At 38.9% G+C, this 22,710-nt stretch overlaps 1 protein-coding gene across 1 annotated transcript in view; it reads right to left on the reverse strand.

Moving 5' to 3' along the window:
* Positions 1-19,571, reverse strand: part of ARHGAP18 (Rho GTPase activating protein 18) — a 195,723-nt gene extending 176,152 nt beyond the window's left edge. The window contains exon 1 of the mRNA XM_015137472.3: positions 19,026-19,571. Within this exon, the coding sequence (XP_014992958.3) occupies positions 19,026-19,069 (44 nt within the window). The 5' untranslated portion in view covers positions 19,070-19,571. The remainder of the gene's footprint in view (positions 1-19,025) is intronic.
* Positions 19,572-22,710: the final 3,139 nt, after the last annotated feature.

The following is a 22,710-nucleotide window of genomic DNA, read 5'->3' on the forward strand; positions in this document are numbered from 1 at the left end:
ACTTTAGAGGGATTCCATCACCTTGGTTGTGCTCCAGAACTGTTTGTCTCCATATTTCTCCAGGAAGGTCAAAAGAAAAAAAAAATTATTCTAGAGCTACTGCAGGCTAGCATCAATTTTCTAGGTCCCCTGCAAAACCACTTCCATTCACTCTGAGTTAAAAGGACCATGACTAGGAAGGAGCCCTCCTGAAGTGGACTTTAGGTTCATACCAGACTATTAGGGAAGCTGGTGCGTGAAAGCACGCCCGGCGGGAGGAATCCCGGTGCACCTTGGTGCAGCTGCCTTTGGCTGACGCAAGAGTCCTGACAGACACTGATCCGGCCTGTTTCGCTTCCTAGCTCTTCTCATCCTGTCTTAATAATTCATTTGGTTTTACTTTCACTTACACACAAACACACACACCGCACGAGTGTATCACTAGGAGTTGTTATTAGTATACTTAATATTAATGTGAAGAGCATGTATTCTGAGCTCACCCAAAAATGCAAATGCTTTTTCTCTGTGAAGAAAATATGGTTAATTCCACAAATTTTTCTTTTTCTCCTAAAAGTAACAATTAGATTGTTTAGATGCTGTATACTCTGTAATGTACAAAACCAGACCTTCAAATCTCATGTCAAAAGCAGAAGTCAAACACACAAAAATCAACGAATTTGATTAGCAGGATGGCACAGTTTGCAAATTACCTGCTTTCCATTTTTCTTCTCTACATCTAGGTACCGTAAAAAGCGGCAACGTGGCATGGTACAAGGATTCTGAACTTGACCATCAGGAACCCTGGAGTCTAGTCCTGGCTGTCCCACTGAACTGTTGTTGTGCTACCACAGGCAAGGGCCTTAACTTCTCTGGCCTTAGTTTCTTGATACGGGAAACAGGAAGAAAGATGACCAACCAGCTTCTAAGATGCCTTGCAGTCTAATCCCCACGTTGGAGACTAGTGATCCCACCTTCGACAATGCTTCCCTACTTTAAACTTTCACTTGAACTGTGAACTTTCATTATCATTGCCCAGCACCCCCATTAGAAAAAACAATCACTTGGTTACAAGACTGACCAAACATCTGCTCTAATCTTGCAAAAAAGAACTGAAGCAGGAGAAATGGAGCACTACCACCTTCTGTGCGAAATGAAACTTGTGGTTATTTGATGCCGCTGACAAAGGACATTATTACACTATTCGGAATTACAAATGAGGTTAGAGGTAGTGTTAGATATTAAGCAGGTTCTATTTCATGGTGATTAACAAGGATAGAAAACGACATGCTAAATCACATCAGAAATGTCTTTTGGCTGTTTTTCTTAGGTATGCCAGGAAGAACTGGAGTCGCTTTTATTGCTTTTCTTATTCCTGTGCTCCTGAAGGGAGAGGGGAACAGGCAGAAGAATATTAGTCATCTGCAATTAATTACTCACTGAATTTTCTAAGCCATGATCATCTTTCCTTTTGAGCTTTCATCTAAGTATCTTTAAGAACTTCTGAGTATTAATTATACCAACACTGTCTTGAAATAAGTTTTGGCTTTGATTAAAAATTATGTGTCCTACTTTTAATTACTCTCTTCAGGTGTGGAGCCTAAAGAATCCCAGAAGGTTTGAGTTTGGAAAGATGTTGAAATACTTCCGGACCGACCCTCACATTTTACAGTTTTTGAGACTAGAGAGGTTAAGGGACTTGCCCGATTTCACCCACCTAATCAAGAAACAGATTTAGCCTAGAATGAACCACATCCTGTTCTCTAAGGCCTCATTTGAGTTGGTGCCAAAATAACATATTTCATAATAATCTTGTAACCACTCACCTCCTAAGTTACTTTAAAAAAGTAATTTATGGATAACTTCCTTAGACGCGAGGCCAGCATGTAGGCGGAAATGCCTGCTGCCATTTAAAGATGATCTGAGGACTTAACATGAAATATATTTCCCTTCCTGAAATTTTCAGTATTTGTGATATAGGCTAAAATTCAGGCAATCAAGATTAGGTTAATCCTCTCTACATGGCAAGTTATTTTGGAGATGAATGAGATCAACTGTGTTCAAATGCAAGAAAGCAGCCCCTAAACCTTAAAAAGTCCACTTTATCTGGCTAGTAACATTAAAACCTGGGTTCAAGCATTATGCTATCTGTGAGGGATAGCAAAAACAGGTGAAATAGCTTCTTTTCTTAATGTCACCTACAGTACCCAAGTTTCTCTAGGGTCACTGAGCAGTGTGGGAAGGACATAAAAGAATGCTTGTAGGTGAGAAAGAAACAGGAGATCACCTACGGGGTGTTTAAAGAATTTTTTTTTTTTTTTTAATTCACAATATGGCAGAGGTCCAGCCTTCAAATGCAACACTTATCTCAAGGGAACACCATGACATAGTTCAAAGCCTTGAGAATCAGAACAGGCTCCTCCACTTGACACTCATGAGACCCTGGGCTTATTACTTCACCTCCTTAAGCCTCAGTTTTCTCATCCATAAAGTGGGATAATTGCCCCCCACCACAGAACTGTTAGGAGAATTGAATGAGATAATACATAAACAACGCTGATGTTAGTCATCAGAAAGTAGTACTCAATAAGTAAACTCAAGCTTGCTTCAAGACAATTGGCCCATCTTCAGACCAAGTGTTGGGCCATTAATGGTTTATGTAGTTGTAAAGCACAAAGATACTCACGGAGCATTCTTTTCATAATGCTATTTTTCTTCTCTCCTAAAAAGCTGTTTTAAATATATATATATTTGTGTGTGTGTAAGAGAGACAGGGTCTCACTCTTTTGCCCAGGCTGGAGTACAATCACATGACCATGGCTCACTGTAGCCTTGACCTCCCCGGTCTCAAGCGATCCTCCCATCTCAACCTCCTGAGTAGTTGGGACCACAGGTGCATGCCACCATACCTAGCTCATTTCTTAATTTTTTGTAAAGACAGGGTTCTCCCTATGTTGCCCAGGCTGGTCTCGAGCTCCTGGGCTCAAGCACTCCTCCTGCATCAGCCTCACAAAGTACTGGGATTACGGGAGTGAGCCACTGAACCTGGCCTAAAATATTTTTTGTTTGAAGGAATGAGACTTCAGCTGATCCTTCTGACCACCATTATTTTTTTTTCCTCTAGAGACATTCAGAAAATCATGTGAAATTGCATTGACCTGGGTTACATTAGAGCATCTAATCCGAATACTTATGCTTTGTCTCTACTTTGTAATATCCTTTTGTTTTCTACCTTTTGTTTGTTGCCTCTCACTCTGCCTCACGAGGCTCTCCTCCTCAAAGGAGGCACAGGTGATAAAAAGTGAAAAAAGTTATGAATAATAGTTGAAAATACAAATAAATTACATTAGAGCCTAAAGTCTGGGAGCTTCATGACCTAAAAAACAAAGACCTCTAGAGAATACATCCGTATGCTTTTTGGTTATATTTTTTATGCTTTGTATAATGTCACAAGCCTGCGTTTCTGAAAACAAATTTTAATCCAAAAAAAAAAGCACAGAAATTAATTTTATAGAGTTCATAAAACTATCCCTTGACTCTATCATCTTTTTTAAATACTCAATTTACTTTATTTTTGCTATGATTAGGGCCAGAATTATTTAGTAGAAATGATGCCAGGAAGTCTGTGTGGTGACTGTTCTGCCAAACATAAAGTGTTGGCATTCTGCTCAGACTTTTCAAAGGACGACTCCACACGGGAGATAAGGCAGAATTTTACATCGGCAAAACGTAAGGTCAGGTATTCCTTACGTTAGGTATCAGTAGCCTAAAATCAATTATTCACTTCAGAAAATACATTCTATCACAAATTGAAACGAGGGTTGCATGTATCCTACAAATGTCCCCTGTCTCTTTTGTTCTTGCGCGCCATCTAGTGTTATTTAGGGGAATATTTACCTACAATTCTCACGCCCAATCCGGCCTTGGTCTGGAGAGCGATCAAATAGTTCAATACCCTGCCTTCATTTTTCATTGAAAGCCGAGTCACTGCTTTCCGGAGGTGAAACAGATAATTACTGATCATTTTGAAATTAGATTTTATTCTGGGATACTGGGAACAGTCTCCGTTATACCCTGCTGACTCACTTTATTGCTCATAATCATCATTTACCGAGAGTTTCAGCAGCACGGAATTGAGATATACACAGTGCTCATTAAAGAAAATTAAATATTACAGTGACTTCAAAATTAGACAAATAACTGTTTTGGTGCAAGGTATATACTTTACTCAGACTCAGAATGAGTTTGTTCAGACTCAATAACACCTACGATAATCACTTATAAAATGGGCATCATTATATATATTACCACCAACATAATCTATCTTCGAGGCTTATTTTGAGGGTGGGGGGAAGAATTTTCAAAGTCCGTAATAGAGTTTATGATCCACGGAAGCAATTAGTGACAGCCATTTTTAATACGGAACAAGTATTCCTATAAAATGGAGTTCTCAGAAGCCAACACTCCATTGGATCAGCACCCACCAAGACAAATCAGATATGGTCTTGTGCAATTACTAGAGTATTCTGTCTTCCAACAGTTCTTCCCCCATGATGTATGCGGTACAGTGGAATGGGTGACCGCAGTGGTTCTAGTGCTCACACAGGTAGAGCTCACAGCTCCTTCACTTACCAGCCAAGTGACCTCACACTTCCCACTTGACTTCTCTTCAGTGCAGTTTCAATATCTGTCAAATAGGGATAATGATAATATCTATGTCACTGATTTTTGTGAGGATTAATGTGCTGATATGTGTACCTGGCACCTAGCAAGTGCTATATGATTAAGTTGTTGTTTAAGTATTAGCTGAAATTTAAAGCACAACAAAAGTTGTTTACAGACTGGCTGTGGTAGCTCATGTCTACAGTCCCAGCACTTTGGGAGGCAGAGGCAGGAGGATCACTTGAGGTCAGGAGTTCAAGACCAGCCTGGGCAACATAGTGAGACTTCGTCTTTACAAAAAAAATGCAACATGTAGCCAGGCATGGTATTGCATGCCTGTAGCACCAGCTACCCGAGAGGCTGAGGAGGCTGAGGCAGGAGGATTGCCTGAGTGAGCCCAGGAGTTTGAGTTTACAGTCAGCTATGATCATGCCATTGCATTCCAGCCTAGGCACCAGAGCAAGACCCTCTCTGGAAAAAAAGAAAAAATTATTTATTTGGTACAAGTACTAATAACACTGTTGTAGAGGTAAGTGATATTTAACAAAACCCAAATTTTCGAGAAAAAGGTTACTACGCTACATAGGTTGGTGTTTCTAATATACATTGTTAAAAATGTCACCTTGAAAGATCTTTTAAATAGAAGTATTTTTATTTTAAACAATACTAATTTTCTCTTATTTTTTCTTCTATGCCCCCCTACTGTGCTACATGCTTGTGGTTATTATGTAACTTAATTCCTAGGACCACACTCTGAGGGAGGAGAGCGTGACCATTTTCCAGACCGTACAGATGAGGAACTGAAGCCTTAGAGAAATTAAGGAACTTGAAGTTCAGAGCTGGCATGTATAGGTGAAAAACACAAAAAGGCTCCAAATCCAGGAATGTTTATAACCGCTACATTAAATGCCCTCTCCACTTATAAATGGTTGACGTGGTGTCCTGTAAATGCTTAAACATAAAATAATCCCTAGCTCCTACAGCAAATAGCTTAACTTCTCCAAGTCTCCATTTTCCTTAGATGTAAAATGAGATTCAGTGGATCAGATGGTTCAAGATGCTGAAAACTCTAGAATTTAAAGCAAATATTTTTACTTCGTAAGTCTTATTGGTAAATCTAGGAATTTATTTGAAATTGAAAAATAAATCTATTGTCTTAATTTGGCTTCCTTCATTTGGGCTGCCATAAAAATATGTCATGAATTAGATGGCTTATAAAAAGTAATTTCTCACAGTTCTGGAGACTGGAAAGTCCATCATCAAGGCAGATTCAGTGTCTGGTGAGGGCCCACTTTCTGGATCAGAGATGGTGCCCTCGTGCTTTATATTCACATGATAGAAGGACTAGCTAGCTCCCTGGAGTCTCTTTTATAGGGGCATGAATCCCAGTAATGAGGTCTCTGCCCTTGTGACCTAATCACTTCCCAAAGGTATCACCTCCTAATACCATTTCCTTGGGGGTTAGGATTTCAATATAGGAATTTTTGGGGGTATGCAAACATTCAGACTATAACAGAATTGTTCTACTGGATTCTCTAATTCATAGTCTAACAATTATAAATCATCTATATCAGTACAAGAAATTGTTAGATTTGATATTATCTAATTCAAAATTTGAAAAGTATAAGGATATTTATCCTTATATAAATAACATCATGGTATCACAATATGCAATTCATTAAATTTATATGAAATCACAAAATCAGACAACTTAATATTTTCTTATTCTGTGATATTTAGACATTTTATATTAAAAATACTATCACTTTACTTACTTATTAGCCAGTCCCAATTTGAGTAAATGTAAAAAAAGGAGAAATGTGCCACAAGTCAACCTAGGTATTAGCAACACTAAACATCATTGGTATTTTGTTTTTATTTTCCTCAAGTCAGCCAAACATGTATAAGAAATAGGAAAATAATATTGGTACAATCTTACATTCTTTAACATTCAATTAACACACATGCAACAGTTGAAAGGGATTACTTGCTATTATGGTACTGATATAATAGACAGTACTGAATTCAGTCTCAGTCCCCATAAATCATCCTATACAGCCAATGCTGCAATGGTCTGGCCAAGAATGTGAATTCGGTAGTGGTCACCAAGATAAGGAAACTTAGTTCTTAACAAATGAGCACATTAGGGTAGTAGTGATACTTAATGTAGAAGGAAGAAGATATTCCCACATCTCTGACCATTCATTGTAAGGTTCATAATCTTTCACACACACTATTTTCATTCTCTTCATAGGACTCATAACTCTGATTTATTTATTCCCTAATTTTTAGTTTATAAATAATAATTGTGTATATCTATTGTGGACTTGTTTCGAAATACATGTGGAATAGCTAAATTGAATATGTACATTACCTCACATATTTTTGTGGTGAGAAAACTTAAAATCTACTCCTAGCAATTTTCAATAACTCAATACATTGTTATTAACTATAGTCACCAAGTTGTACAATAGATCTCTTCAACTTATTCCTCCTATCTAACTGAAATGTTGTGTGCTTTGACCAATATCTATCTCCCCAATCCAGCCCACCAACTCCTAGGCCCCTGGTAACTACCATTCTACCCTTTACTTATGAATCCGAGCTTGTTAGATTCTTCATAGAAGTAACATCATGTAGTATTTGTCTTTCTGTGCCTGGGTTATTTCACATAACATAATATCACCTAGGTTCATCCATGTTGTCCCAAATGACAGGATTTCTTCTGCTTTAAGACTGAACGGTATTCCACTGGGTATGTACACACCATATTTTCTTTATCCATTTATTTATTGGTAGACACTAAGGTTTATTCTATTTGTTGGCTATCGTGAATAATGCTGCAATAAACATGGGAGTAGAAATATCTTTTTGACATACTGATTTCATTTCCTTTGAATATGTCCCTGGTGGTGGGACTGCTGGATAACATAGCTCCATTTTTAATTTTTTGAGGGAACTCCAAACTGTTTTTCATAATGACTGTACTAATTTACCCTCCAGCCATGATGTGTTTATCAATCATCTATCAAAATTCAGGTTCCATGACATGAGGAATTAACCTGTCTTAATAACCTGTATGCCTAGTATATAATCTGTATAGCTAGTATGTGACCTAGTAAATAACCTATATACCTAGTACCTAGAATAGTAGTACCTAACACATTCTAGTTGTGCAGAATGTATTTACTGAGTAATGAATGAGATCATGCAAGTGGTTAAAAATAAATTACTTTCTCTGTCCAGATATATTTTATTGCTAATACTTTGTTGAGAGTTATTGTCCTTTCTACCTCTCCACCACTAAGACGAATCTCCTCCTACCTCCATTTACAAGTGTATCTTAATCTGAAAACCCTTCTAGACAATGACAGACAATGATTGTTTGGTATCCAGCAACCTAACCTGCTCCTGAGCCTGGCGGATATTTGCCCTCATGCACACAACCTTCCTTCTGGGCAAGAGGCATTTCAGGGTGGTTCTACCTCTCCTTCTGAAATTTGTCTTCTCAGACTAGATGCTCTCATCTGGCAACATGAACTGTGCACACCTTCATCATGCTTAGAGTTACAAGTTTCCTTATGGATTGAGAGAGACTTGTGTCTCATAAGCATCTTCACCTTTCATTAGTAGATACATATAATGTACACCATGACAGGTGTCAGATGTCCTCCTACCCTGAATCTTTGCTTTCTGAATGAAAACTTGGATGTCATTCGGTACTGTGAGATGGACAAGCGCACATCCACAACTTGCTTCAGACGCCACCCTCACCACACCCCTCCAGCCCCTGCAAAAACCTATAGTAGCTCTGACAAGGCCCACATCTAAACTGCACGTGAAGGTACCAGGCTTACCATCAGGCTTTTCCACACTACAACGCCTCTGATTCCCTCCATTTGGAGGTAGATCTCAGTTTGCTAAATCTTTGAGGAGGGCACCAGATGGCAACAGGCTGACACTTTATGCTGTAGCATAGTTTCTAAGACCAACCTTAACCTCATACTTTGGGAGTTTGTGAGCACAAGGTACACGAAGTATCATATCCCTTTGATGGGGCATGAGCAATTAGACAAATGGTAGCCCTGTTGCTATTACACTGGATCACCCTAGACTTGGATTATATACTTCTTAGGCTGGTTATCCCCCCACCATATTCTAAATTTCACTTGAGATCATTTGAAATAGGCCTTTTTCTTGACAACTTCGACAAATCCCCAAAGAAATCTGTATCTAGGCACAGACCTGCGGGCCTTGTAAAGCTCTATGGGAAAAGACTGTCAATCAGGCACAGGCTCAGTACTACCTAAGGTGCCTTTAAAATACAGATTCCTGAGCTCCAGTCTCAAGAAATTTTGACTCAGGAAGAGTCAGGTGGGGCCTGAGAATCTGTATTCTTCAAAAGTTCATTTACTACTGGCACTTCCTCCCAACCATCACTCAACTCTCCACCTCATTGTGTCTGAAGTATATTCATGTTAGGAGCTCATTAACCTAAACTGCACATCTATGAGCAATGCAAAAAGCTTCATCTTGCTCTCAGAATAAGGAAGGACCCATTCATTCATTTGTGCATCAGACATCATGCTAAAAATCTATAGGGAAATAAATAATAAAATATAGTTCCATGGGCAGGACTGACTACATAATTTATGGGGTGCAGTGAAAAATAAAAATGTGAAGGTTCTTGTTCAATAACTTTTTTTTTTTTTTTTTTTTTTTAAGAGACAGGGTCTTACTCTGTTGCCCAGGCTGGAGTGCTATGGCATGATCTCAGTTCACCGCAACCTCCGCCTCCTGGGTTCAAGTGATTCTCCCGCCTCAACCTCCCAAGTAGCTGGGATTACACGCGTGTGCCACCACATCCAGCTAATTTTTGTATTTTTAGTAGAGATGAGGTTCCACCATGTTGGCCAGGCTGGTCTCGAACTCCTGAGCTCAGGTGATCCTCACACTTCGGCCTCCCAAAGTGCTGGGATTACAGATATGAGCAACCGTGCTCAGCGAAATTAAGATGCCATTTCCCCCGTAAAATAGGGCTCAGGAAATATTAAGAATCTCAGGACAGCAACAGCAGAGCATTAAACCAAGCATGGGGCCCATCTGACCTTGGGCAAAGCATATTCATTTTCAGAATCTGCTTATCTAAACTACACTCCTAGGAGCGATAGAAAAGACAAGAAGTATTTCATTTTGCTCTCAGAACAAGATCTCTTAGAACTATGTCCATAATCCTGGCCCAGCCTGTGTATGAAGAAGGAATCTAGAACATTCCCACCTGAGAAATGAAGTTCCACTAACAGGCAAAAAGTGATGAGCCGATCAAAAAAAAATTAATGATCATGAAGAAACAGTCTCCATTTCAATCAATTTTTCTAGTTGAACTAGAGTTTGTACTTCTAATGAGTATGCTTAAAATAACAACAACGTAATAATAAATTAGCATTCTCCATTACTTCGTGGTTTTCCCAGGTACTATAGCTTTCTAGAATCTATGAAAATAAATCCTTAGAAATAAAATTCTCTTTGTTGAGCTGACCAGGGGATATGCAGGTGATATCCATGAAAAGGAAAGAACAACAGGTCTTCATTTCTACTTAACTCACAATAGCTTTTAATATCCTTTCTAATCTTAATCATATGCAAAAAAAGTATGAAAAATTTCACTGAAGACAGCCAGGTTCAAACTTGAATTAATCCAAAGGCACTTAATAAATGAGCTCTTTCATACTACAGAACATTATTCTTGTTAAGCCATTTGTCAAATTCATATGCCAACATTTCACATTAGTAATCATCATGATTCTATAATACAGAATTATGTAGTTTAAGAAGTTGATGGCTATTTTGTTGTATGGATTTGAGAATCTATAAACCCAAGTCTTGGTATTTATTCCTATCCTTTTAAGATTAAAGAATTTTAAAAAGAAAGGATGCAGGCCAAAAGCATGACAGAAATGCTTGCTCTTCATAAACACAGTGCTTAACAGTTTTTTGTATGGATCATGATTGTCGAGGTTACTATATTAGCTGCCAAAGTGCCAAAGGCTTGGTTCTTCTACATTTACTGTTTCATTGCTGTTTTGCCTTATTTGTATTCAGACATAATACTTGGCTTCAGAACATTATAAATAGCAATCAACAGAATTAAAATGAGCACAGCCAGCATACAGTATATTGAAACTGTGGTACGAGTTAACGGGTGCAGCACACCAACATGGCACATGTATACATATGTAACAAACCTGCACGTTGTGCACATGTACCATAGAACTTAAAGTACAATAAAAAAAAAAAACAAACCTGTGGTAGAGAGGAAACAAGTTCTCTAAACAAAAGCGCACACAGAGTAATAAGGGCTTTATATTGTTTAAAAGGTACCTTGCGCAGATGTTAAGGGATGTTTTCTCCTTGCACACAGAATAGGAGGAGCCAGGAAAGATGACCTCCCTAGCGCCGCAGCCATTTCTACACGGCACTTGTACATTTAAGTTTCTTTCTCTGACACCATGTAAGAATAGCAAAATGTGAGCCCTTCACACACGGTCAAAATAAAATCTCACTCACTTTCAAGGAAAAGTAGAAAAGGGAAGTATCAGGTATAGAATCATAATTTTACACACTGAAAACAAATTTACAAAAGAAAAATAATTTTGCTGAATTGAACACTCTACTTTTTGGACTATAGTTTTATTGCAGTCCACTGACAAATGTAATATCCATTCGATAACAAAATTCCAGTTTATAGATTTTCTGAATACTGATAATATAACAAAATCTATGTCGAGTTGTTGTTTCGAACTTATCAAAACATCTCATATATACCTCAACCAGCAAAGCCTATATGATAGTTCTATACACCATGACAGGTAAGTATTCTTCAGAGCCAGAGCCATTCTTTTAAAAATACATTCAAGCCCTGGGACTTCCGAGGTGGTGAGCCTGGGGTAAGGGCCAAGCATGGTCTTAAAATAATTTTAAAACTCTCTGGGTGATTCTGAAATACAGCTAAGGCTCAGAACCACTGTTCCAGACAAATGGTTCTCAAAGTGTGGTCCCTAGACCAGACACATCTGGGAACATGTTCCAAATGCAACTTTTGCAGCTCCACCGACACATACTAAATTAGAAACTCACTGTGGGGAAGGAGGAGTTTAACAAGCCCTCCATGGGATTCTGATTCAACTTTGAGAATCGCTGTTTAGAGATGAGTTAAGTCAAAATCGTCTGTCTTGTAATTACTAAAACAAAGCTATCAGGCCTTTCACCAAATTTTCTTTGACAGTTTCTATGCTCATCATACAAATCAACATCCATCTTAGACATATACTACTCCATATAAGGACCTAATAGCTGCTACTTTGGGAATGTTTCTACAGGCAATCACTTGTAGGATCTTAGCCTCCAGCTCTTTCTCTGGGTTAGAGCAGAGGTCAGCAAACTTTTTCTGTTAGGGTTAGATAGGAAATGTCTTCAGCTTTGCAGGCCACATGGTCTCTGCCACACACAACTGTCATACACAATACATATGTGAATGGATGTGGCTATGTTCCAATGAAACTTTATTTACAAAAGCAGGGGTCAGGCCAGATTTGGCCCAAGGGCTGTAGTTCTTGGAAACTCCTGAGTTTAAGAAAATGACTATAGACTAGTTGGGAAAGCAAAACAAAACACAACACACCACTCCTCACCCATGAAGGCACACTCACCCATGAGCACAAAACTGATTCAATCTGGAAGGACAGACTTCCTTCCAGATGAAGGACAGACTACAAGGAAAAGGAGAGAAGGAAAAGTGGTTCATTTATTCACTCATCCACATAGTAAACATTAACTAAGTGTACACTAATGTATGGAACCAAACACCAAAGCCCTATCCTCACAGACCCAAGTTTAATAGAAGAAAAAACTAGATTAGACATGAATAAAAAGAAACAAGGCTTTAATATTGACCAAATTGTTCTGAGAGTGTAGGGTTGATTGACAAGGTCTGAAGCAGCCCTGAAATAGGTCACATTAGGCCTGGATCTTCAGGATTGAAGAAGATGATGTCTCTTGGGAAAAAGGGAGAAAACAAACATTCCATAGGGAGACAGCAGGTACAGAGGCACAAAGCTCAGGATTAACACATTCAAGAAACAAAGAGATCAACGTAACTGGACCACAGGGACAATGGTAAGAAACGAGAGACAGACTTGGAACATGGGCAAATTGGGATGTACCTTGTCTGAGAAGTTTGAAGTTTATGTGGATATGCAGTATTGTAAAAGTTGGAAACTCTCATAATCAGAACCTTTAGAGAAAAAAAGAAACTCAATAGATCATCCTGCCTGTAGCATAAATGACCAATTAGGAGAGTGTTGCAACTTCCTATAATATTAACTGACTGTCAGTTATATATGTTATAATATTAATATATATTAATATGATATATTAATATAATGTTAATATATAATATTCATATTAATATATTATATTAATATAATATTAACTAATATTTTATATATATAATATTAACTAAACAAAAAATGGAGAGAAGCTCTCTTAAAAAAAAGAAAGATATTTGAGAATAGAGTATTGCAACAGGAATACACTGCCATAGTAAGCCATGTTTATATTCAGGGAGGTAAAGGAAGACAAAGTTTTAAGAGAAAAAATGAGGAGGATTACATAATTGCTTTGACATAATTATCCTTGGCTACAAAGATCAATAACAAGGATTATGCCAGTCTAAGATTGAACCAGCACTTGCTGTGCAGATGTCCTTGCAGAAGTAGTTTTTGTAGAAGGTTTTAATGGCTTTTGTGCAAGCTTGTGACTTCTTTGGTCTTTTGAAACACTTTTTTAAAATCAGGCATACAAGCATGAGAATCTTCCTTCATAGCCTTCTGCAATGCTTAACAGACCCAGTGAAAGACAGAAGTTTATTGAACCAAAGTAGTGACTGGTAGACTGGATGAGAGGAAAAGTTTTATGAGGCTTTTCTGAACTTGCATAGACATACTTTCCTACTGAATGGAGGAGAAAAAGCTAAAAAAGATTCTCGTCGATCATTTGGGAGACTTTAGAAAAGGTCAGACTTAACTGAGACAGGAAATACAGCAGGAGGAGCAAGCTTGGATTACAAATATAAACCCTATTCTTTTATCGGTATGCTGAATTTCAGACGTCTGGGGACAGATAAAGAGGTGGTCTTAAATGTTTATTTCATAAAGTGACTTATATGAAATCACTCTAAAAGCTTGGAAATAGAATGCAAACAATACTAGTATTTTTAATAATCAAGTCATTACACAGCTATTAAATGGAACGTATTTGAAACCAGAATAAGAGGTGAAATGAATACATTCTTGGAGAGTTGTAAGGAGACTACTGCAAGATTTCTCCCTTCTATGTTTCAAGTAGCCCCTGTCTGGGGGTCTGGAGGAAGCCCACTTCCTCCTTTACTGATAAGTACTTCTGGAAAGATGAAGACTTACGAGCAAAACAAAAAAGTTTGATCCTCTCAGTCTTTGAACCTCTTCTGGTCTACTCCAAGTCAGAGTGGTCCTCCCAAGTTCAGCCTCTTCCTAGTCTACCTCTAGTGAAAAGACTCCAATGTAAAGAGAGTACTAATATCCACGTCTCTGCTAAAGCAGGATAGTGAACAAGTACAACTTATATAGAAGGTCAAAGGGGAAAATTCAGCCTTCCTAACTGCAAGGAGTGTAGTGCTAACAATTTAGGTTGTGAAAGGGGTTGGTTAATTGAGAAAAACAGACACCACATATCAAAGACCTCCAGCATCTGGTGTGCAGTAAAATATTTAATAAATAAAAGAAGTGACTCTGTGGCACATAAACTCACTTTCTCATCCAGTCGTAGAGCAGACATTTTCCAGTTTATTTAAGCCAAAGAGATATTTTATCAGAATAAAACAAGTTTCTCTGAAAATAACAACACTGGTGTCAAAAAGGGTTCACAGGACACATACCAAAAATATTACCTGTAAGTTTGGGTGCTAAGACTACAGAATACTTCATTCCTTTTGAAGACAGATCCCTGTATTTTCTAACTTTTCTATAGGATACCAAAAATATTATAGCAATTAAGTTTGGGTAGAGGGATTATGATTTAATTTCTTTGGGGACAAGTCTGCATGTTTTCTAGGTTTTCTACAATGAAAGTATATTATGTTCGTAATTAAAAATAAAACAATTTACAGAAGGAGGTCTATGTATTGGCTTCCACCTCCACTACTACCTCCGTAGTGCAAGTTACCAAGGTCTCCTGTCTACAGCAATGACATCTTTCCTGATCTCCAGCTTTCCCTCTTGACATTCTCCACATAGCAGCCACAGTGCTCCTTTAAAATGCATTCTCCAGTGGGTTCCACTGCACTTTAAAAAAATGCAGTCTCTATAGCCATTGCCTATCTCTTTAAACTTATCTTCTTCCTCCCCAGCTCCCCCACACCCTAGTCCCCACCTCATTCCCACCCCCATACTCCATTCCTGCCATTACCCCACCACACACATACCCTCCAGTCTGACTACACTACTATATATCCATTGCTAGAGCAAACCAAGCAACCAGAAACATGTCGCCAGACTTCAGCTCCATTCCAGGTTCAAATCATACGTCATTTCCTCAGAGAGGGCTTCTTCCCTCAGTGCCCTACCAGAAGTCACACTCTAAACTCTTTCTTTGTCTGCTCTTCATAGCACCAAGAAGTGCCAATATTCAGATTCCAACTGGACTTTCACGTTTGATAAGATGTCTGCCATGGCCCTCACTTAACCTCCATTGCTGAGCTGCTTGGCAGAAACAATATCACGGAGAAACAATATCAGGCTTTGCCTCAAACCTCGGTGTGTCTGTGTTCTCAAGTTGTATTCCTAGCAGTGACAATCAAAGTCACTGGCTGCATTAAAAGCTAACTATACCCTTGAAGATGACACAGAATCCCTGGAATTTGGGGCATGAATATATCAATCCTAGAACTAATTTCATTTTTCTGGCATCTTGCCTAGACTACACATAGTTAATGTTTGAGTATTTCCAGTTCTCTGTAGGTACAATTATCCTTTCATTAAATTGCTAAAACCAAAGCTAGGAATCATTTAAGTAACGGAAAATTTCTTTATTACATCAAAACCAATCAGTGATTAGCACTAGGACTGAAACCTATCATGCTATACAAATAATAGCTGAATAGCTATTTTTAGACTGTTAAAAATTTGATGGAGGGAATAACTGAGAAAGTTCTCTATTTGATGGTGATGATGATGATAATGATGCTTATTTAGAGACAGAGTCTTGCTCTGTCATCCAGGCTGGAGTGCAGTGGCAAGATCATAGCTCACTGCAGCTTGGAACTCCCGAGCTCAAGGGATCCTCCCACCTCAGCCTCCTAAGTAGCTAGGACTACAGGCAAGCGCCACCACACTGGGCTAATTTTTAAATTTTTTTGTAGACAGGATCTTACTATCTTGCTCAAGATGGTCTCAAACTCCTAGCCTCAAGCCAGCCTCCCAGCTTAGTCTCCCAAGTAGCTGAGGCTACAGGCATGAGCCGTCACACCCTGCCCTATAGTTCATTAATATGCTTACAATCTATATTTATGTTATTTTGTTATAGTAAGTATAATTTATAGGAAAAAATAACGAACATTTATATTAAGATAAAACATTTCTGATCATGTAGCCCTCTACTGAATGTTCTTGGGGTGTATTCCGGTCCTGGTTTTGAGCATAAACAAGTTATATAGCTGAACTATGTTCAGCTCCTAAGCACTAGTTGAGTCCATTTCTAAAATAGTAGTAAGGAAATAAAGAGGCACATAAAAGTTCTTAATGAAGCAAAAGGCAGGGAAAACACATTATAACAGAAGTTCTAGGACTATTTGATTGCCAAAAGGGAATTCATTATATATCAACCATGTGCTTCACAGACTAACTCCCTCTACGGGAGCTTATGAAATCTCAGTTATTTTCTATCTGATATGGAAGAGACATGGAGGATGGAGAGTGGGGTCTGGGACAGATTAGGGACAGAGGATAGGATGCCTCCACCACAATTCTCACCCTTTAAAATGGGAAACATAATAACTTGCTCTGGAATAGTTTTACTCCTCATTGTGTCATAGTTGGGTGACAGAGGAAAGAGGGAGAGAAAGGAACAGAACAGTCTCTCTCTCATATTCAAATGCGGAAATCACTGTTTCCTGTTTTCCTTTTATGACTGATCATCAAGGCAGTACTCTGGGTCACTGCTGAGTGTGGTACTCAGCATTAGAACACATTTTGTGTCTAACTAGAATAGGAATGATCATTGCTGGTTACAGACTTACCATCCATCCCAGACAATGAGACCAACACAGACAAGGGAATGGAAGACAGGTTTTCCTCAGTAAAATCCTGGGTCTTTGAGAGCTTCTGAGAAGGGCGCTTCTTACGTTAATTTCACTAAGGGACACCTGGGTGGGACCTGAGCCGCTAGCAGCATGAACAGGCAAAGATCAGAGGTCAAACTATTAACATCGGAGAGCTCAGCTTTTGTCTTCCCATGAGTCCACTAAGGGCTCAGGAAGTGGAGTGCTACTAATCATGCTGGGGTGTTGACGCCCAAAAAAGGAAGAAATAGGTTTCGCCAAGCTTCTAGATAAGTAATCAGACTTCAAAGAACCTCATCCCTTTTGTAGAACAAAGTTTGTTGACTGAATGTATGTGGGTTCTAGTCCCTACAGAACAAACTAGAAATAGGAATTTCTAGCGCTATACAAGCTTGACCCCTCACCCTTTCTTACTAGCTGATGTGTCCTCAGGTTTGTCGCCTTCTTCTTGCTTTGTTAGAATTTCCTGACCGGTTCCAATCATCTTTAACTGTTTTCAGAGCTGAGACACACCTCCCTTGCCTTATGTACCTGCCTGAATTTCATGTATCAGGCACACCTTCATAGACCTGTGCAGATCTGCCATGGCAAGCTATGGAAAACAGCAAGTACATCAGTGAAGGCTTGGATTACCAGTGATAAGGCAAATTTTGAACCTATTTTACAGTTTGTCTATAAAGATAATGTCACTCATTCATGGTTAAATGGGCCTGCCAGGGTATGCGTCATAAATACTAAATTATGTTTAAAAGAAGGCTTTAAAAGCAATCATCTATCCAGAAATTCCAACTTTTTTTTTCCAGTGAAGTAGTCACCACTCAACAAGTATTTCCTTGTCTTTTTTCTTCCTCTGCATCACTGCAAGATTTTTATTCTTTTTATTTTGGTTTTGATAAGGAAAGAAAGATCCTTTGATGCCTCAGAGAAAGAATAGTTATTATTCCAAATGAGTTGTTTTTAATAAGTGTATATTTAAGCATGAAACAAGTCTAATACCAAACTAGGAAGACGACATTTTTCTGCCCCATTTGATTACAATTGCTAAATGGTAGACAATACTTGTAGACCTATTATCTTATTAACTTGTAATTTACTTGGAAAAGTGCTTTCTCTTAAAACTGCTAGCCAAATTAATAGCAATGGAAATTGTAGCTATGATTACACGACATTTTGGACAGGTTTTCTTTGGTGGCAGAGTTAGATATATTTATGCAGCTGCTGTTGGTTTCAGTTCCTACAGACTCCTCTCTTTCACTTTTTTCTATGAGGAGCCATATGAAGATGTTGACTTTCCACAATTTCCATCAAAAATGTTATTTTGCAAACACAAAACTACGTTTTGAAAATGTTTCTTTACTTTTAAACCAATGCCTGATTGGAGAAGCCATCCTTCTCAGCACCCAAAGATGACGAGTGTTAATTTTAAATTTTTGTTTAAATTTGTGTCTCCTATTTATTTCAAGAGTAAACCCTGAACACGTTTGAGGTTGTGTTGTTTTTTCTTAACAAATAACCAGATAATCATAGTGTGACTATTTCCTCTAGTCAGTCTAAGTTCAATGCTGACCAAGGTTGATGTGAATGTCAAGATTAATTTTTCTCTCTTGGCTGTTACCGAAGTCATAATCATCTCGAAAAGGCTATTAATTATATCAGTTTACCTACAAGCATAAAGTACCTTTTCCAAGAATATCCCAGGAATTATTTTTAAAAGGAGAAAAGAAAGTACCCTTAACCTCATCTTGCAAATGGAGACTTAAATGTTAGGCTCAAGGCAAAATTCTACCAAGTAAATTTTAGAGTCAAGACGGGTTAGTAAGAACACTAATGCTTGTCTTTAACCCCAACCTGAAAAGATTTTTTTTTAATTACACAAAAAGTCCTCTTCCCCAGTCTTCCTTAAGAACAAACTAATAGAGTGAGAGCAAGGCTAGTTGAAAGACCTTTCTCATCTGTATATTTCAAAGCTGATATGCATTGCAAAGAGAAAAGCATGCAAAGATGCTCTCCTTACCGGAGGTGAAAGCATTGTGCCAGCTCTGTCACTACTGTAACCATCTTCCGCAGGTGGAGAGCAGGGAACGCCAGGGTCCCAACAAGTGATGAAAAGCGATAATTAGAGCTCCTGCAAGAATCTTCCCTAAGCACTTTCTTCCGTGACACACCTACTTTGTGGCATCTACGCGCTCTTCACGGCTAACCACAATCCTGTCATTGCGGCTCATTCATCCAGCAGCTGCTGGAAGGACCGGGCTGAAGCGTGGGCGCGAGGACGGGGACACCCGTGCGAGCGCTGAGCCGGCAGAGCGGCTGCAGCCCGCGGACTCCCCGGGCCCCCGCCGCTGCGCCGCTGCAGCTGACCGTGCGAAAGCCGCATGTTATTGGGTAGAAATCAGCTTTCCAGGAACAGGCATCAGCTGTGCACGAGCCCGGCAGCGTCTCCAGACAAGTGCTAGCCGGTGTTGGTGCAAACCAAAGCTTGCTATGTGCTCAGAAAGCGGCCCCAGCTACTGAGCATGCTCGGCTTCTACCCAGCTGCTGTTATCAGAGCGCCTCAACTGTTGACTTCTGCTGATTTGAGAAAGGGAGAATGAAGGAGTGGGCACGAGGGTGCGATTCGGTGAAGGTAATACCTTAAATCTGGAAATGATCTCTTCCGTATCCCCGTGCCCCTTCCCCATCGCAAAAATAAAATTTAAAAAACAGAGTAAGGGTACACTGCTCTGCAGTTAGGAAACATTTTTATGGATAGGATGATAGAGATGTTTGAAACCTACCAGTAGCTTTTAGTTTTTCGCTTTCTCCCTGGCCAAACCTCCGGGATCAAGCTTGTGGTGTAAACTGCGAAAGGGTTTAATCCTAACAAATCACTGTTCCTCGAGGATTAAGTATAGAATTGCCTTGTATTTGAATATCTAGGCAATGTGCCACAAATTAATTATCTCTCTACAGTCATAATCTGCCTCCTACTAGACAACAACTTTCTTAAATATTTTATAAAGTAATTGTGCCAGTTTTGAAATTTAAGTGTTAACTTATATTATAATACACATCTTGAAATTTAAGTCTTCCAGATGGTAAGCTCGATGCTAGCAAAGAATGCCTGACTGATTCACGACTGTAAACACAAATCTTTTCTTGCGGCCTTGGTGGATGGCCAGTACTCCATAAATGTTCCTGTGATGATTAATTGGTGAACGATGGGTTAGATCATCTGTTAGTGGTGCTTACAGGAAAGCTGAAGTTCTCGAATTTGGTATGGACCCCTATGCTAACTCGACCTTCTCAGATATTTTGGGCTTGTCAATTATTTGAAGATAGAAATACACTATACATTAGGTGTGCAATGTGTAAGAAAATGGCTTTTAAGTACTATTTACATTTTATTATTTTTATTATGCCTCCTTTTCTTCTCTTTTTTCAGCCCCCTAAGATGCCACTCTCCAAGTTGAGCCTAATTCAGAGCATGCTGTCTCAGCTACTACTGAAACCAATAACATCAACTCTCCATTGTTTGCAGATAACAAAATTATTTCATTTTGAGAAACTTTTAGCCAGTCATCTCTGCCAAGTACATGGAGGGTGAATCTGAGAGGCTTTCACAGCTGAAAGGGAGCCTGAAAGCTGGGCCTGTGAGAGCCCACACAGGACACAGGTGAGATGGAAGTCAGGTGAATTCCTACCAGGTGTTTCTCTGGCCTGGCCCATGAGTCCAGTTCCTTGGGGCTGGAAAGTCCTCTCTTTCTCCCCTTTTTCTCTGCCCCATCCTCTGACTCTTTTGTTTGTTTTTTTTTTTTTTCTTGAGACACAGCCTTGCTCTGTTGCCCAGGCTGGAGTGCAATGGCACAAACACAGCTGAGACAAGTGCTAGCTGGTGCAGTGTCAACCTCCCGGCTCAAGCAATCTTCCCACCTCAGCCTCCCAAGTAACTGGGACTACAGGCACACACCACTACTGTGGGCTGATTTTTTTATTTTTTACTTTTTGTAAAGACGGAGTCTCACCATATTGCCCAGGCTGGTCTCAAACTCTGGGGCTCAAGCGATCCTCTCTCCTTGACCTCCCAAAGCACTGGGATTACAGGTGTGAACCACTTACACCTAGCCCTCTTTCTGTCCTTTTAGGACTCAAGTGTTACCTAAGTACCTCCTGACTCCAGAGCAAGCCCACTCTGATTCCCCTTCCCTGTGCCTTTCCAGTGATACTTTCTTCATTATCTGTAGTTGAATCATACCCCACCATACCAGCAGCTTTGAATTTCTTAAGGGTAGAGACAATGCTGGTTTTTTTTTAAAATCTGTATGTATAATTGTATACATACAATTACAATTTTAATTGTATAATTGTATACATACAATTACAATTTTAATTGTATAATTGTATACATACAATTACAATTTTAATTGTATAATTGTATACATACAATTACAATTTTAATTGTATAGTTGTATACATACAATTACAATTTTAATTGTAAAATTGTATACATACAATTACAATTTTTATTGTATAATTGTATACATACAATTACAATTTTTATTGTATAATTGTATACATCTGTGCCGTTACTTGTTTTCACATGTTGTCAAGATTACATGGAGACACAGGAAGAAGTCCTTCTATTGTAATGACCACTTAGAAAATGGACAGAGTTAGTCTAGGGACATTTCTTAAAGGAAGTGATTGCAGGAGGAGAAAGATCCTTTTCAGTATAACCAAATCAAAGATTTCATAACTGGAAAGGAAGATGCAGACCTGCTAAGAACAGATAACTAGGGTGAGGCTGTTTTATAGGTTTTAATCCCTACTTCTCTGTCCCGAACAAAAATAGAAACAAGTGGGGAGACACAATTGCTCCTGCTATGGGCCCCATGGACTCATTCAAATTCATAGCAGAGATTCCTTATTCCATCTACCTCATTTACCATCTACCATTTTTTTTCTTGCTATTTATTATATTGCAATGAACCTGGTTCTCACGGGTTGCCCAAGGTGTTCTAATCACCAAAGTCAAGAATTTCTCAGTTTTGATGACAAAAATCACAATTATCACTTATTTGCACCTTATTCTCTGCCAAGCACCACTAAAATCTTTACAACTATCACATTTAATTACCACATGAAGCATTTTTTAGCGGCATTTATCACAATCTTATATTTTGAATTTATAGTATATAATAATGTGTTTGCTAATATCCAAACCATACAGACACACAAACAATAATTGGTGATGGATAAGGACAGAGAATATTATCTTTAGCTGCTGACAAAACCAAGGCTTTGAGAACCCAAGGTAAGATAGCTAATAGGTGGAGCACGGTGTGAATTCCATCCTGTTTAGTGCCAAAGTTCAACAGTCCTTAACCAGTCTAAATTATAGCCTCGCTCCACAATAGTACCTTTTCCAAGAAAATATGGCTAAAGTTGAAGGCAGGGGCCAATTCCAAGTTGACTTGATGCCACTGGGGCTCAGAAACCAATACCTCAAAATATAGCACTTCAACATGCTGAACCCAAGGAGCCTCAAGGTCTGACCTTTCCCATCCCACCTCTAAGCATCTCTCCAAAAGCACAGGATGGATCCGAAGTTCCTTTATCTGTTTAAGATCCAGATCCATCAAGGACAGTAGTGTTTTTTTTTGTTTGTTTGTTTTTGTTTTTATTCCCCCCTGGTAATACCAAAAATGTAAACACACCTG

This window comes from Macaca mulatta, chromosome 4 (genome assembly GCF_049350105.2).
Source record: "Macaca mulatta isolate MMU2019108-1 chromosome 4, T2T-MMU8v2.0, whole genome shotgun sequence".
Classification (NCBI taxonomy): Eukaryota; Metazoa; Chordata; class Mammalia; order Primates; family Cercopithecidae; genus Macaca; species Macaca mulatta.